Source organism: Hippichthys cyanospilos, chromosome 21, assembly GCF_059441005.1.
Source record: "Hippichthys cyanospilos isolate Australia breed blue-spotted pipefish chromosome 21, RoL_Hcya_1.0, whole genome shotgun sequence".
Taxonomy (NCBI): Eukaryota; Metazoa; Chordata; class Actinopteri; order Syngnathiformes; family Syngnathidae; genus Hippichthys; species Hippichthys cyanospilos.
This window is the reverse complement of record NC_142389.1, coordinates 4,317,855-4,334,803: the sequence shown is the minus strand read 5'-3', so window position 1 is coordinate 4,334,803 and position 16,949 is coordinate 4,317,855. Positions and strand designations below refer to the sequence as shown.

The window sequence follows — 16,949 nt, the reverse complement described above, 5'->3', positions numbered from 1 at the left end:
ACTCAGAAACATCAGAATCATCCAACATTCCATCCTCATTTGTGTCTCCTGTAGTGGACATTTGTTTTTGATCTGCATCTTTTGACTCAAATAAGCTACCCTACCCACCCAAAGTCCCAGTGTGCTCACCAGAGGACATTGTGGCCTTTCCAAAGATGTGATCTTGCTGACAGAAAAATGGATACCACAGTGGACGCAAATGAATAGGTCTCGATATGATCCAAGCGTATGCTAATATCATTAGCTAAATTACCCCTCCAAATGCCAAACTCCAGATAAATAGGTAAAAAAATCAGCCAACAAGTTAGCAGGCATCTTTAATCCCTTGAATGAAAAGCATCACTTTAGTCCCCTCATATTTTTACCCACACCCTCCTCCAGCAACCCCCAACCCCCGGCAGCCCCGTTTTTACTCACCCCCTCCCTTTCCGCTTATTTTGTTTTCTCTTTGGTTCATTTTTGCTGTCCCCTTCCTTTCTTCCCTTCCAGAAAGTGATGCACACTCGCAAAAGACACTCTGAGCTGTACCATGAGCTCAACCACTCCTCCAAGTTCCACACCATAGACAGGTATAGCAGGGACCCAGCCATGTCCACATTCAAGGTAAGACCACCTGCCTAAAATATAGGTTGGGAGCCTCCCTGCACCAATTCAACCGTACCCTTAGTCCCTGCGCTTTGTCACACCTTCACACTGCGCCCCCTGACATGGCAAAGCAAACAAGTCCATACTGCATATACACACGAATATTCATTTATATATATCTATACCGTATTTTCCGCACTATAAGGCGCACAGGATTATAAGGCACACCCCCAATTAATGACATATTGTAAAACTTTTTCCATATACAAGGCGCACCGGATTATAAGGCGCACCCCCAATTAATGACATATTGTAAAACTTTTTCCATATATAAGGCGCACCAGATTATAAGGCGCATCCTCAATTAATGACATATTATAAAACTTTTCCAATCACAATATAGTGATACTCAAAGTAATAACAATACTAACTCTCAATAGCATAATAACTCAATGTCAATATGACCAACCTTGTTCAACTGTAAACACACAAAAGAAACAGGTGAAGCTTACTTTATCAGGTCATTCCCCATCTATGAATCCCAATCTCAATATTGATCCATATCTAAGGTGCACCTGATTATAAGGCGCATCATTAGCTTTTTTTAAAAAAATAAGGCTTTTAGGTGTCCCTTATAGTGCGGAAAATACGGTGTATATATGTGTATATATGTGTATATATATATATATATATATATATATATATATATATATATATACTTGAAACCCCCACTTGCAAGTTCATTAGTTGTGCAATGCTAGTGAAGACAACATGTGCGTCTTTTTACCAAAGACGCATTGTCTCTGTGTCCAATTAGGTAACATGTGGTAGTCGAAGCCATAGTTGGTGTATTTTGTGTGACTGCGTGTGTGCATGCAGAGAGGGGGCTCCGGGGTGGGCGCCTATGAGCGCATAATACCAAGGCGTCTTTGACTCATTAAAAGACCATTAGCAGCAGATGAAAGCCAGTCCCTGCTCACTCTATGCTAACCTTCAGAGGGACACTTTCATTAAGATTTAACCACATACTCGCACTCTTCTCATCTGTGGAGGGAACAGCCGTGGAGACTCAGGGAGCCACGATAGGTGTGCTTTCCCCGGGCGTTGGCGCCGCACTGATTCACATCCATTTACCATCACCAGTGGAGGAATGCAGCCTGACATATCTCATATTGGCCACGCCATGCACCCGCACACATTCGTAGAAAACTCACACCAGGAAACACCATGCCTTTTGCCCCGCTCTCAAATTTGTTCAATACCTTGATGAAAACTGTCACAAGTTCTGGACGGCTGCTCATTTGTTACCTGTGTCGTCAAGGAAATCACTAAAGAAGGTGAAGAAAAATGACATTTATATATATATATATATATATATATATATATATATATATATATATATATATATATATATATATATATATATATATATATATATATAGGTGATTCGATATGTGATGACGTGATTTTTAGAAAATATAAATGACTTGAACAATGACTGAAGCGGGTTTACATCCATCAATTTGGGTCAGTACAGATGAATCTTCTCAGTCCGTGTATTTTTACAAGGCTTCACATCTTAAAGATGTCACCAAAAGGGTGGAACCGCTTTAAATTGGTTAAATTTGTGTATGAATTAGACGAGGTGAGGGAGGACCGATCGATTGGTGGTAGTATCGATTCGTGGTAAAAAAAAATGAAAGGACTTGTTGTCGTTCCCAAGTCATTCTAAAGCTGACCACTATGTTGGAAACAACTAACATTGTAGCGATCAGTAATGTGAGTCAGCAGAACCCAAAAAATAGGGAATTTTACTGACATCGGCACACTGAGTGGACACAACGACACAAGTCTTCGTCGCGTTGACATTTTCTGCCTGCATGATACCGACCCTGGAGGACTGGACTTAGACATCTATGTTTTAACCTTTTCTAAAACAGGTTCCCCCACCCCCACCACCAAGGCACAACACAGAACCATCGCTCGTGCGCAGAGCTTCTTTGGTTTACAAAGAAAGTCAACGTAAGGAATGCTAAAACCCAGCGTAAACCTTGTGCCCTAGAACCCCTCTAAGTCACAATAAAGTAGTCCCTCTAGATGATCAACACTCATCTACATCTCATACATGGATGTACTGTATAGTGTCTGTGTTGAAGTCACTCGTCCCTTTTTCACCATGCGGTAAGGTTCAGTAGTAATATTACACACAAATTGTGTTATCGTTCCAAAGCTAATGTCCAATTGCTGATTCCAAAAGAGGCGGGGCTAAACAAAGTGCAATCTGAGATAAAGGTACAAGCAATGCTGAATTTATTTTTAGGTTACACTGTCATCATCACTAGGTTGCAATAGTGTGGTGTGAAGCGGTTCATGTCGCTGATGCAACTATTGGCGCCATCCCGACGCAGCCATAGAAACAGAAGCCAGAATAACAAACTGTCAAGATGAGATGAACTGAACTCAAACACTTGATGCAGAGCGGACCGACATATCAGAAATATCAGATACATAATTTGTGACATGAAACTACAGCTTTGCCCTTCCTCGTTGTATTGAAGAACCTAAAATTAGAAAGGGACCAATTGTTGGCCAAAACAATTACTGGCGCGATAATCATTGTTATAGAATATCGGTATTACGCTTTTTAAAGTTTTCATACGATGGATCAACGTCATATTTAAACCAGATAACCCCAGGGAGTACTAAATACGTATGTTTTCAATTAACTTCCTTGAAGATGATGCTGTACCTGTTAGCTCGCTGCACCTTTTGTTTATGTTTGAAATTCAAGCAAAGTTATTGTATGAAAAAACTTCTGGAATTTTGAATTATATAAAAGTATATCTTTACATTATTTGTTCCCTTTTATCAGCCTCCTTCACTACTTCTATTCAGTATCGGCCCTAAAAAAAAAAAAAATGGTCAAGCTCCATCTAAACTATACACGACTCATATTTTGGCTAGCAGTGTTCATGTAAAAAATAACAATAATTCCATAACCGTTTGGAATAATAAGCACAAATTCCGACCGTTATATGTGTAATATCAAGTGTCCATGTCTACATGACTCCCACAATTCGTTCTGTTTCAATCAGTTTGTGATCATGGCAGCTAGTCAGTGTCATTCTTTAGCTGTGAATATGCCCGTGACTTGTGTCTTATGGTGACGTGGTATAGACGTATACGCTGTGCCTCCCCAGTAATCTGTTGCAAGACCAATTTTACATGCAGTTAATACTTAGGTTAAGGTCGTGTATCTGAAAACATTTGGGATAAATTCTTTAAAACCGCTAATGAACAGTTTCTCGACATTGTGTGTTTATAATATATATATATATATATATATATATATATATATATATATATATATATATATATATATATATATATATATATATATATACACACACACACACACTTTGGCATTTTCGCCATAGAGACAACAACAAAAATTACATGTATTTGCTAGGCTTGCTTAGTAATTGGCTACATAAAATGGCTGCCAATTATTTTGAATGAGTGCCACTGCCATGCGTACAAGTATTCGCTGTACTGAAAAAAAAACCTAAACAAAAACAAACTCCTTATAAATTGAGCATGTGCAGTAAACAATCAAAATATTCAGGTTAAAAAAGGCGTACCCCAGGGGTCTTATTCGGGTCCTAGCACATTCATATGGCTTTTGGAAACCTAAATGTCGCCATTGTTTGTTTTTTAAAGGGCGTTTAACTGCATGTAAACATAGTCAAATACTACACACGTAACATTATTGTGCCCTTTTGAGTTTGTGTCTTAAGGATTAGGTCATCTTGCCATATCGACTTCCATTGAAACATATTTGCATCTATTTTTCACCTTTCTTACTTATTTAAAAAAAAAAAAAGAATGCAAGGTTAATTTTTTTCTTTTGGTGCTCATAAGCTCTTTGTTTTGTGCTTTTATTACTGTGGCATCAATATGCATGGAGTGCCCAACCGTGAAGCCGTGGCGTCTCTTCCCAAGCCTGAATTAAAGCCTCCTAACCACTATGACTTAGCAATAAATCATAAAGACAATGACCCATCCAAACAGACTTCTAATCACCTCATAAAGCACTACATTCCCACCATAAACCCGGCCATTGGCACCAAATAGGGCTAAACACTGCGATGTGTTTGGTTGCTGATGAGCCTCTCTGAAATATCACAAAGGCTTATGGGGTTAAGGAGGCTTGATCCCTTTTCCATCTCTGCTAAGGTTGGATCCATGTGTTGACTTTGTTACGGGGATGAGTGGATACCAGAAAATGTCCAACGGAGACACATTTTTCAACCTCACCACCTTTAATACGTTTTTCCAACTAAGTGCACCCGGCTTGAAGTCTTTCCTCATCCCTAATTTAGAACATACACACATTTTGTCATGTCGTTTCTTTTTTTGGCTACCTAGTTGGTTATGCTAATATTTACAAAATTGATAGCTACGGGCTGTGATGTAATGACTCATCGTTACGCTCAATTAGAGCAAGTGGAAAGAACCTGGAAGAAGGCAGGCAGATACTTCATCACAAAGCTCCCCATTAACCCCAAATGATGAAAATCAATCACAGGCTTTTCTGTTAAGCTGTTGATTACTTGCGTAACCAGTCTTAGTTTTTAATCTTGATGCAGGACTTAATTAGAATGAAGAATGAAATACATACTGTAAATACAGTCCTTGCGTGTGTGTGATTAGGGCTGTGCCAAAAAACGGATTCAAAAAAAGAATCAGTATTCCCATGGTTCAGAATAGATTTAACTCTTTCAGTTTATTAAAAAAGGAAACCTCTAGAGGGCCCGTATATTAAGCATTTTTACTCGATATGGATGGTATCATATGAAAGATTGACTTCCATTCCTTAATCTGAATTGCATGTAGGTATAGCTGTGTTTTAAGTGTGGAAACACTGCCATCATATGGTCACAGTTGTCACTACGGTGCTCAACTGGCTTCTTTTAGGTAACCATTAGTCAAGGGTGACAGCTCCTCTCCATAAAAAAAACGTATTTGACCAGAATTGTATTATTGTTATCACTATTTTAAAAGACGAGAATTCTCGTCCATGGCACTGAATGAGTTAAAATGTCCCCAAACCAATATTGTGGTCCACGTGTGGTGTTAAATGACACCGCTTTATTGTTTGGCTTCAGACCTGTGTCTTAGCAAGAAAACCCGAGTGCTAGTCTTTTGTCTTTTCAGGGGTCAAAAAGTCATGATACGCATTTGCATATGGTACTTAGCATGTCTTCCTTATACCGTGAAAGGATGGATACTGCAAGCAGGTGTGCGTGTGCGGGTGGAACAGAAGGAGAGTTTGCAGCGCCTAATGATATGGCTGAGACATTTTGTGACTCTCCGAAGGTGTATACAGTATTTTCCTCCTGTTGCCTGCTGTGTTCCTGATTAAATGAAGTGTGCTTGGCTTCCCTTTGCAGATAGTCACAGCGTGTCTGTGCAGAATGCAAATAGACGGTGAAAGAGAAACTTGTGCTCTCTTGCGATGTCACAGCGGGATTTCGGACTGCATTATCAGATATGGAAGGCCACTTTTAGTGCAGACATGTATTGTGGTGCAGACCAGAGGTTTTCCCAAAAAAAAAAAAATACAAACATACTTAAATATACTATATGGCAGATTCTATATGGTAGTATCTCTAAGTATTCTGCTGCAATTCTTTTTTTTCTTCTTCTTTTCTTCTTTTTTTTTTTTTTGCTGGGACTAGTAAAAGTTCCTTTTCAATTTAAGAGCAAATTAATTGGCACATGATTCAACATTCAACATTTCAAAATCAAATAGTGACTTCTCTGCAAGATACTTTTGTGCCTTTTTTGCTTGTACATGACCAATTTCCTTTTCAATTTAAGAGCAAATTAAATGGAACATGGTACACTACTAAATTAAATAGTGACTGGAACATCACTAAATTAAATAGTGACTTCTATGCAAAACGTTTTTTGCGCCTTTAATTTGTTCGAGCATACCTTGTACCTAATGGTACTTTACTAATTAAGTATCTAATGCAATCAATTCCTTCAGACTTTTTCGCACTCAGTAATCAATTACTTTCAAGTACATTTTTAGTACCTAAAAATCATCAATTAATTTAGTACCTTTTATCCAACCAATTACTTCAGTACTTAAATAGCTCGGTTTAGTATTTTTACTTTAGTACCTAAATATCAAACGCAGTCAATTTAGAACGTTTAGTACTTAGTAATCTATTCGTGCTTATATGGACAAAAAAAAAAAAACAAACAAACGTAAAAATACATCTTTGGCATTGAATGAGTTCAACGTAAAAATACCCCGCCCTACTGTTTGGCGCTATACGCACAGGGTCGCATGGTCACTTTGAAATGCCCCCTTGAAAATAGCGCAGCCGTACTTGGGCGCTAGCTTAACGCCGGTTTCACGCACCAAGTGACATAATGCCGTTTCGCCTCACTTAGTGTCTTTGGGCCAATTAAAGAGAGGCGTAAAAGGCTGATTCACTCGTGAGGGGACTGTTTTGAGTGCGGCGGCGCCGGCTGTGGATCACATCGCTTCTCATTACGGCCTCGGCAGCGTGCGTCTGATTGCTCGTTTGTTTGCAATGTGTTGTACTAATGGAATTTATTCGCCCTACATTCTCCTAATTTGGCTCCTTTGAAGGGCCTTGTTACTTGCAGAACCCACTTTTTTTTTTTTTCAACTAAAGGGCAAATGACGCTAAATCCCTCTATTGACGCTAATGTAAAAATACAGAAGGGGAAGTCATCCAAAATTACATTTCTGGTATCCACTCAATCCGCTGTTGCTTTTTTATTTGTTTTTGCCATTTGTTATGACTTTTCTATGTGAGCCTAACACTCCATATGTATTTTTACTTTGCTATATTTTGCCTTTATTGATTTTTCTTTTGCTTTTTTTTCCCCCCCTGTTTCATGTCCTTTGTTGGCTGACGGGGGTCTTTGCGTTGCTTATTGTCGCTTCTCAGTTTGAGTGTAGCCACACAGTCAGCAGATCCATGGGCAACCAAGTCAACAAAGGTAACGTTTAACCCACTCATCTGTCACCCCCCCCCCCCATCCTCCCCCAATTATCTCCCAAACTCCTAATTAACATCCCGTGCTCCAAAGAGGATCGCAGGGTGGTCGATTCCAGATTGCCAAGTAGATGTTTGTGTTGTGTCACTTGTAGCTTACTAACAAAAAAAAAAAAACTAGTGGAAAATATTTCCGTTTGGCTTTTTGATATGTTAGAAGTTGCTATTTTTAGTTCGGCTAGTTCTTAGTCGTACCTACTGATGCTTTATTTTTCACCGTTTACCATACGGTGCGGAACGTTGTGTTATAAAAAAAAAACGGTTGACGTTATTGAGGTTTGGGCCAGTAGCTGCGATTTTTATTTGCCGTAAATTTTGGATTATAACCCGATTATAACTTTTTTCTCATTATTTGAGCCCTGCAGCTTATAACCACCAGGTGGCAAAAGTGTGTATCTTTTCAAGGTGTCCCTTTTTATGACTGGATGTTATTGAAAAAGATAAGATGCAAAAATGCAATGTATTTTTTTTTTTTTACACATTTATAAAGAGGACTATTTTTTTAACCATTGTGCAGTATTTTGACCATTTTTGGGTAATTTCTTCCACATCATTCTGGCACTATTTTATGCAAGGAATGGCACACTCCTGGTTGTAAGGTTACTAAGTAGTCGTGCCATGTTGAACTTTGACATGTTGTCACCATCTCTGTGAAATTTCAGCTCCCTAGAGTCTTCTTTTAATGTTTTGCCTTTGATGAAAAATGAATTTGATATAAAGATCAAAAGATTGCTCAAAATACTGCACAAGGGATATTATTGCAGCTAACTTTAATTGTTATTAGACATATAACCTAAATGAAAAGCATTGCCATTAAAAAAATAAGTAAAAAAAAATCCCACCATAATATATGCTACAGCAGAATATTTACATAATACGTAGCAACTACTATTCGCCATGTTCTTTCTTATTTCCTGTCAGTACATTGTCCTAAAAGAATCCATGGTGAAATTCTGCATACACTCTCACAGTAATACACATGAGAAAAGTACTCAGAACCAGTCTGATTCCAGTGATTTTTATGTCCCAATTTCTTTGTCAGAATGACTGAAGTAACGTGGTAAATTGCAGAATTATAAATAAGGCTTGTAGGCAAGAGGATGGGAGGTTTTCATGAATTGCCAACGATAACTAAAACCAATTGTTTACAAGCAGTAATCAGATGCTCTTCTTTGGTGGCATATCGGAGAAAAAAAATGCATCTTATGGATCCAAGTATTTGTGTAGACATCCACAAGTTAATGTTCATGAAACTAATGGAAATTTTGCCATTCAAGCGTTCTTGTATCTGGTAGTCCGAGATGTGTGCGTTAGGTCGTTGTTGAGGGCTTTCGAGCGATGAGCAGAGAGAGAAAGAGAGAGAGCCAATAACAGCTACCGGTTGACTTTGGAGTGGCAAGAACCATGTTGTTTATTTTACCTTTGTGCAGTATTTTGACCATTTTTGGGTCATTTTGTTCCACGTCTTTCTTGTAGTACAGGGTGTTCCAAAATGGTTGACCCCATTCTAAATGCCCATATCTCGGAAACTACTTGATGGATCTTAATGAAATTAAATACACTTCATGTTGAAGGTCATAAGTTTTATTGGTTAAATTTACAAAGAGAAGTACAGTAGGTCCCTATGTTAAAAAATTAATCCGTTCCACGGTTGGGCTTGTCAGGCGAATTGACTGTATGGCAGACAATCCAAACCCCTGTTTCATATATAATAAAAATTGGTACAAAAATAGTCGGGTAAGTGCTACGAATATATAACATATATGTATACAATCAGAAAACATCATAAATAAAAAATATAGAAATGATTTATTAACCTTTGAGTGGCGCTTGTTACGCCCATATTCCCTAGTAGCTTCGTATTTCTTATCTCCAACTTCGTTTCCATGTAAATCATCTTCTTACTTCTGTCTTTAACATCATTAGCAATCTTGGGACCCCTTCAACTTTGAATTAAGCAGTAAAATGCACTATAAATACGGTTTTGTAACCACTCGCAATCGAACAAAGCTTTACCGTTCCGCCATTTTGAAACGAGTGAGGCCGACCAATAGCAGACCAGCATTGTAGTGACGCGTTGCATGGAAGCAGTTTGATGGTATTAGTAAATAAGTGCAATTACCTAAAAACAACACAAATACAGCCAACCCCCTAGGGTCATGACAGTTGATTTTGTCGCAAAGCCGGGAAAATACCATAAAGAGGGGACGAAAAAACTCAGTATTCCACATTGCAACGTGAAAAAAACATAAGCCAGGGACACTGTAACACGGGAGTCCACTGTACAAATATTTGCTGGTTCTATGACAGATTTTCATAAATGGTCAATATGAGCGCCGCCTGCGACTCTGCACGCTGTTCCCCTTTTTCTGCTGATGTTGATGGCCGCCCTGCACGCTGTTCCCCTCTTTCTGCTGATGTTGATGGCCGCCCTGGCGATTTAGGTATGCATAAGCAGCCCTTTTCTTGAAATTTATGGTCCCATAAGAAGGCAGGCTGCACTGTCTTCGGTGGCTGAGTCCGAGCATACGCTAACACGCAAAATTTCTTTTCTTTTGAAGTGAACGGCATTTCTTAACCTGAGAAGATGGAACTGCCAAACGGCACACACAAAAACATGAAACGTTTCTACACAAGCTGTGAAAATTTGAGGCCATTCCAACGAAAATTTTCAAAGCGATTGGCCTGCAAAATGGGGTCACACATTTTGGAACACCCTGTATTTTAACCAAGAGATGGCGCCCTTCTGATAGTGTGATAACTAAGTGGCTGCGCCATGTTGAACTTTGACATGTTCACACGATGTGGGTGAAATTTCAGCTTCCCAAGTGTCTTCTTTCAACCCTGTGGTAATTGTTGTACAGATCAAAGGATTGGCCAAAACACCGCACAAGGTTTAATAGCAAAATTGCGTAATTTTGATTTCCCCCTCCTTTTTTTTTTTCTCTTTCTCTCTCTGGTCGCCACTCCTTGCATGCGTCCTCCCTTTCCACGGCCGCAGAGGGAAAAGCGATGGAGCATTTCGTCTGCTGGAGGTGAAAAGAACTCATCCAGTGTAAGTAGAGGGGTTTCTGGCAGAGTTGTAGATGGGGTGAGGGGGAGGACCGGGATGAGCCGGCGCTTTTGGGCACGGAGGAACAGGGGCCCGCATAGATGGCGACAGGCAATGGATAGACATGCAGAAGCAACACAATCGCGTTAGCCCGCTCTCCCGGGGATCGTGTCGGGGCTTAACGGCTGCATTACGCACACTCCTGCGTTACAAAATGCTCCTTCGCCAGCAGTTAGCATGCAAATTGGCTCCCAGATTATGCCTTTTGTATTCATTTTGCCAACTGTCAGAATTTGACGCGCTAAGAATGATAATAAGGCAGATATCGCCCTCTAGAGCTCTGGAGATGATCATCGTACCGCCTGGGTGGGGGATTTTGTGTGACTGCACATTTCGGTATTGTATTTTCGCGGTCTCAGGTGACCGGATAGACTGGCGTTAAGTGTGTGAATTACACGAGCGGTAAAAGGTAGTTTTGCTGGTCTAATAATAAGGCGGAATTATTTCGACTTACTTGTGGATAATGGATGAGGACTAACTTATTTTCGCGGTCTCAGGTGACCGGAAAGACTGGAGTTAAGTGTGTGAAATACCCGAGCGGTAAAAGGTAGTTTTGCAGGTCTAATAATAAGGCGGAATTATTTCGACTTACACGAGCGGTAAAAGGTAGTTTTGCTGGTCTAATAATAAGGCGGAATTATTTCGACTTACTTGTGGATAAAGGATGAGGACTAACTTATTTTCGGGGTCTCAGGTGACCGGATAGACTGGCGTTAAGTGTGTGAATTACACGAGCGGTAAAAGGTAGTTTTGCTGGTCTAATAATAAGGCGGAATTATTTCGTCTTACTCGTGGATAAAGGATGAGGACTAACTTATTTTCGTGGTCTCAGGTGACCGGATAGACTGGCGTTAAGTGTGTGAATTACACGAGCGGTAAAAGGTAGTTTTGCAGGTCTAATAATAAGGCGGAGTTATTTCGACTTACACAAGCGGTAAAAGGATGTTTTGCAGGTCTAATAATAAGGCGGAATTATTTCGTCTTACTCGTGGATAAAGGATGAGGACTAACTTATTTTCGGGGTCTCAGGTGACCGGATAGACTGGCGTTAAGTGTGTGAAATACAGGAGCGGTAAAAGGTAGTTTTGCAGGTCTAATAATAAGGCGGAATTATTTCGACTTACTCGTGGATAATGGATGAGGTCTAGGTGAGTACTTGTTATAATCCAACAAAGATTTTGCAGAAAGAATTCAATTTATATACTAAACAAAATAAAAGGCTTGGGTTAGGGTTAGGTACTACACCACATCGTTTTATACGTCCAATTTTGGTTGAAGTATACTTTCAAGTAGTAGTTTAGGCTAAATGCTAAAAATATAGCACCACCCATTGAGTATTGACCAAAAAAAGATGACCGAACATTATATTTAAACCATAAAAAATATCTGTAAAAAAAAAATCCTTGCATAAATGAAAAAACTTTTTTATAATGTAGGCATAATGCCATAAAATGGCATTATGGGACAAATACCACTTTTAGCATTTAGCAAACAAGTAGATTCAAATGTAGTATGCATATACATTTGTATATAAATGCATGCATGTACATAGATTATAGCTAAGTACATTTATCCTTGTATGCAAACACACGTCAACGTATATTCAATTGTTTGAATGTTAATGCAAGTAATTTCGAACATACATTATACGCAAGTAGATTTCATTATATATTCAATCACTTTTGAATAAAATTTGCAAGTACATTCATATATATGTGAAACTACATATATCCAAATACCTTTGAATAAATAAGCATGTATGTTGCGGCATTTTTACAAGTACATTCAAATGCATGTGCTAAATTTGAACATATTTGCAAATACATTCAAAAGCCTTTGCTAATTATTTCAAATGTGGACATGAGAAATAAACCATTAAAATACTAAATAATGTTTACTGACATTTTTTTATTATGTCATGATGTGGGCCCAAATCTTTAAAATTGTACGTTCAAACATTTGCAAGTATGTTAGAAGGTTTATGAGTACGCACATATGTTCAAGCATATTTACAAGTCTACATACAAATATTTACTCAAATACGTCCAAACGTATACGCAAGTACTTTCGAACACATACGTATACTCAACATCTGGACGTGTTTGCAAAACTATTTGAACGCCTTTGCAAAAACGTTCAAATCTAATTGAGAGGCTAAATGCTAAAAATGTACAAAGAATATACATCTGATTTTGCTTATACATACCATACGCTCAAATGTACTCACAAATACAAAACTTGGTTGCTGGTAAAAGTGTTTACCCCGTATCGGCATCTCCTGGTTTTCGTATCTTAGCAACTGTTCCACAAGTCATCACAGCATGGATCTGCGAATCATTATCTCCACAAGCACATGTTACATTTGAATAATGGTCCTTATCTGGTGTATAATTTTACCTTTAATTTTGCCTATAGATAATCCCGCGACATGCATTTTACATGTGTGGGGGGCACTTCTGAGGACCGCATGCGGTGATCACAGGCGTGAAGCCCGAAGGCTTTCGTGTCACGATTAGTCCATGTGAAACGATTGGTAGGAGTAGGAGGTTTGCTGTTCAGTTGGTAAAGACACAAAAATAGGTTGATGTTGGAAAGATTGGAAATGTGCATCCGGTTGGTTTACGGTTCGTAAACGTTTAAGGTTAGGGTTCCCGCTTTACGGCATCAAGAATTTTCATGACCTGTGGAGTTGGCTGTGTTTATGTTGTTTTGCCTCCCTCTTCAGGTGTTTTTAGATAATTGCTCTTATTTTCTGTTCACGCCAAACCACCTGCGCTGCAACGCGTCCCTCAGATGCTGGTCTACTATTGTTCCGCATCACTAAGATCCCGACATGCTAAAGACTTGATCTCGTGCTTACAACATTGTATTTATTGTGCATTTTCGTGCTTAATTCAAACTTAAGTTGGTTAGCCATGCGTCCCAAGATTGCAAGTGATGTTGAAAGCAGACGTAAGAAGATGATTAGTATAGAAACCAAGCCGAAGATAATCAAGAAATACGAAGAAGGCTAAGCTAGGCTAAGCTAGAATTATGGCCGTAAGTAGCTCGAGTCAAAATCACTCAAAGGTAATTAAAATTCCATTTTTTCTTTATATATTATTTATTTAGGATGTAATTCAATTGTATACATGTATATTTATACGAATAGCATTTACTAAACTATTTTGTTACCAATTTTAAATACGTATTTACAGTTTTGATGTTTTTACCTGGGGTTTCACATTAGCTAATTAGCATAGGTTTCTATTGCCCGCCATACGACAATTTCGACTTACGATCCCAACCCCGGAACGGATTAATTTCGTACGGAGTGAATCCGCTCTATATTGTACTCAAAGTTTATATCGGTCACCTCTTTAATCATCTACGGTCATTACCATAATATCGCAAGATTATTTTCTTGAATTATTTGACTTGAAAGCTTAATTTGCATTTCCAAAAGCTGGCCATAGTAGTATTTAAATTAGAACATCTATTTGTGGCTCACGCAAGTGGGACTTTGGAATATTTGAGTCTCAAAGGCGGCTGGACAGCTGCCCGCTTCGTTTTCTCTTCCAAGTAAATGTGACTAAGCAGATGGTTTGAACAAAAAAGTCTCTGATCCACTAAATGCTCCTGTTCCCTTCTTGTGAGACAACTTTTGAACACTGTCAACGCTTTATAGGATGAAAGAGCTCTAAAACGCAACGAAAACAAGAAGTGTATTCAGTAAGACAAGATTGCCTCCCCGGGGATTAGACTGATCCATCTGCCATTTTTTTTTTTCATTTGTGACGCTACCTCGGCTCTATTTGTTAGTTTCTCTCTGTCTCTCTCAGGACAAGTCAACCCCCGAGGACAGAAGCTCGTGGGACAGTTTTAAGACCATGACCCCTGAGTTGACCATCATGCCGGGGGAGCAGAAAGACCGCATGGAGCTTCACAATAAGAACTGGGACTCATCCTCCGCAAATACACCGGAATCATCCGAGGGTGACTTCCAGACTGAAGTGTGATCACACGCCCATGTACACACAAACACACACACACAAAGACGGCGAACTTCAGAAGTGATTTACTTCAACGCACACTGGAAAATACACACACAAACACACTTCTTCTGAAACGTGCTCCGTTGGATTCCGGGCTCACTTTGTTTACCGCTGCAGTGGACAGATGAAGAAAAAGACTGTTCTAATCTATATTTTCACAGAGACTATTAAAAAGACAGAACAGAACTTTGACGCGTCTGTGACTGAAGGCCGTTTTTAAGTGAACTAAGAAACTACGAAAATGTATTTGAGAAAAAATGTTTATTGCGGAGTACAAAAAAAACAAATGTTTGATTTTCAGTGGGGAGAAAAGTAAATGAGGACTTTGTGCACCGTTTGGCTCTTTTTATAGCAAGGGGAGGGGGAAAATGCCCCCCCCCTTCCCTGGACATATCCCTATCCACTCTGCTTTCATTTAATTCCCTTCGCCCCGCTGATGAATGACAAATATTCGAGTTTCCACTTTTATTTTCTAATGTTTCTCTTGTGGCTCTTTCGTTTGGACGGCTTGGTGGGCGGGTGGGTGGGGGGCGTGGGGGGGGGGGGGGCACAAAATAAGCTGCCACAATTATGTGCCATCCTTTTCTTCAGGTTCAAGTTCAAAAGTCCCATCTTGACACCCCGCACACATCCTCTGTGTTAACATTGCATTCTATGTTTTTTTTTTTCTTTTTGTATTTTCTATGGCTTGATTAAATAAATGTCCTCCCACATTGTTTGAAAATTTTGATGAAAAAAAAAAAAAAAGAAACTGATTGAAACAAATGTCTTGTTTGGTCTCCTTGAGAAGAATTAGCAGAATTTGCCGATGCTTTTCATGATTTTTCTTTAAATTCTTGTGAGAATTAGCCCGTGTGGGACACCCCCAGCCCCCACTGAGCTAATGTGTCCCACCTGACAATTTTCCTGAACAAGAAAGATATTTTGAAAACCCTCTTATGAATTTTGAATTCATTCCAGCTAAATGGAGAAGACAAATCAGGTTTGATGCTAACGATTTGCTGCATACAAGAGTTAAAAAAAAGGTCCATCCGAGGAAAGTACAAAGTACCTTTACCTCTGACTTGACGTGGACTGGAACCTTTGTGACTGACTTGAATCGGACCTTTGTGACTCTGACTTCACTTGGACTCAAACCTTTCTGCCTCATATCTGACCTGGACTCGAATCTTTGTGACTCATACTTCATCTGGTCTCGTACATTTGTGACTCGGTCTTGACTCAGACCTTAACCTTTGACCAAGAAGACGAATCAGGTTTAATGCTAACCATTTGCTGCATACAAGAGTTAAAAAAAGGTCCATCCGAGGAAAGTACAAAGTACCTTTACCTCTGACTTGACGTGGACTCGAACCTTTGTAACTCTGACTTGACTCGGACCTTTGTGATTTTGGCTTGTATCTTTTTGGCACAGATTTGACCTGGACTCAGACCTTTGCGATTGGGACTTGATTCTGACCGTTGTAATTCTGACTTGACCTGTATGTTTGTGACTTGGACTTTACTTGGACTCAAACCTTTTTGCCTCATATCTGACCTGCACTCGAAGCTTTGTGACTCATACTTCACCTGGTCTCGTACATTTGTGACTCGGTCTTGACTCAGACCTTTACCTCTGACTTGACGTGGACTCGTACCTTTCTAACTCTGACTTGACTAGGACCTTTAAGATTCAGATTCGTATCTTTTTGGCACAGATTTGACCTGGACTCAGACCTTTGTGATTGGAATTCGATTATGACCATTATAATTCTAACTTGACCTATATGCCTGTGACTCGGACTTTACTCTGACTCAAACCTTGTTGCCTATTATCTGAGCTGGACTCGAAGCTTTGTGACTTATACTCCACCTGGTCTCGGCACTTTTTGACTCTGTCTTGACTCGAACCTTTATCTCTGCTCTGTGACTCTGAATTGACAATTCTTTGTGACTCTAACTGGACTTTATAAACACTGATTGAACTGCATCCTTACTTCATTCTATTTTAAAAAAGGGTTTCAGTTCATCTGAGCGTGTGCTGGTAATGACGAGGGATGCTTAGGTGCATACCCAAAGGGCAAAAAAGGAGGTTTTAACAGTTCACTGTTTTCAGTGAATTCAGATCAAGACTCA

At 39.4% G+C, this 16,949-nt stretch overlaps 1 protein-coding gene across 25 annotated transcripts in view; it reads left to right on the top strand.

Annotated features, from left to right (window-relative positions):
- adgrb2 (adhesion G protein-coupled receptor B2) overlaps positions 1–15,166 on the top strand; it is a 172,435-nt gene extending 157,269 nt beyond the window's left edge. For 10 of the 25 annotated variants that reach the window (XM_088405481.1, XM_088405480.1, XM_088405484.1 and 7 more), the window contains 3 exons: positions 490–603; positions 10,690–10,743; positions 14,622–15,166. In XM_088405481.1, coding sequence (XP_088261607.1) covers positions 490–603; positions 10,690–10,743; positions 14,622–14,798 — 345 coding nt within the window. In that variant the 3' untranslated portion in view covers positions 14,799–15,166. Of the gene's footprint in view, positions 1–489; positions 604–2,525; positions 2,608–7,580; positions 7,633–10,689; positions 10,744–14,621 lie in introns of those variants that run through there. The other 15 variants (XR_015864052.1, XR_015864051.1, XM_088405491.1 and 12 more) reach the window with 12 other exon arrangements.
- Positions 15,167–16,949: the final 1,783 nt, after the last annotated feature.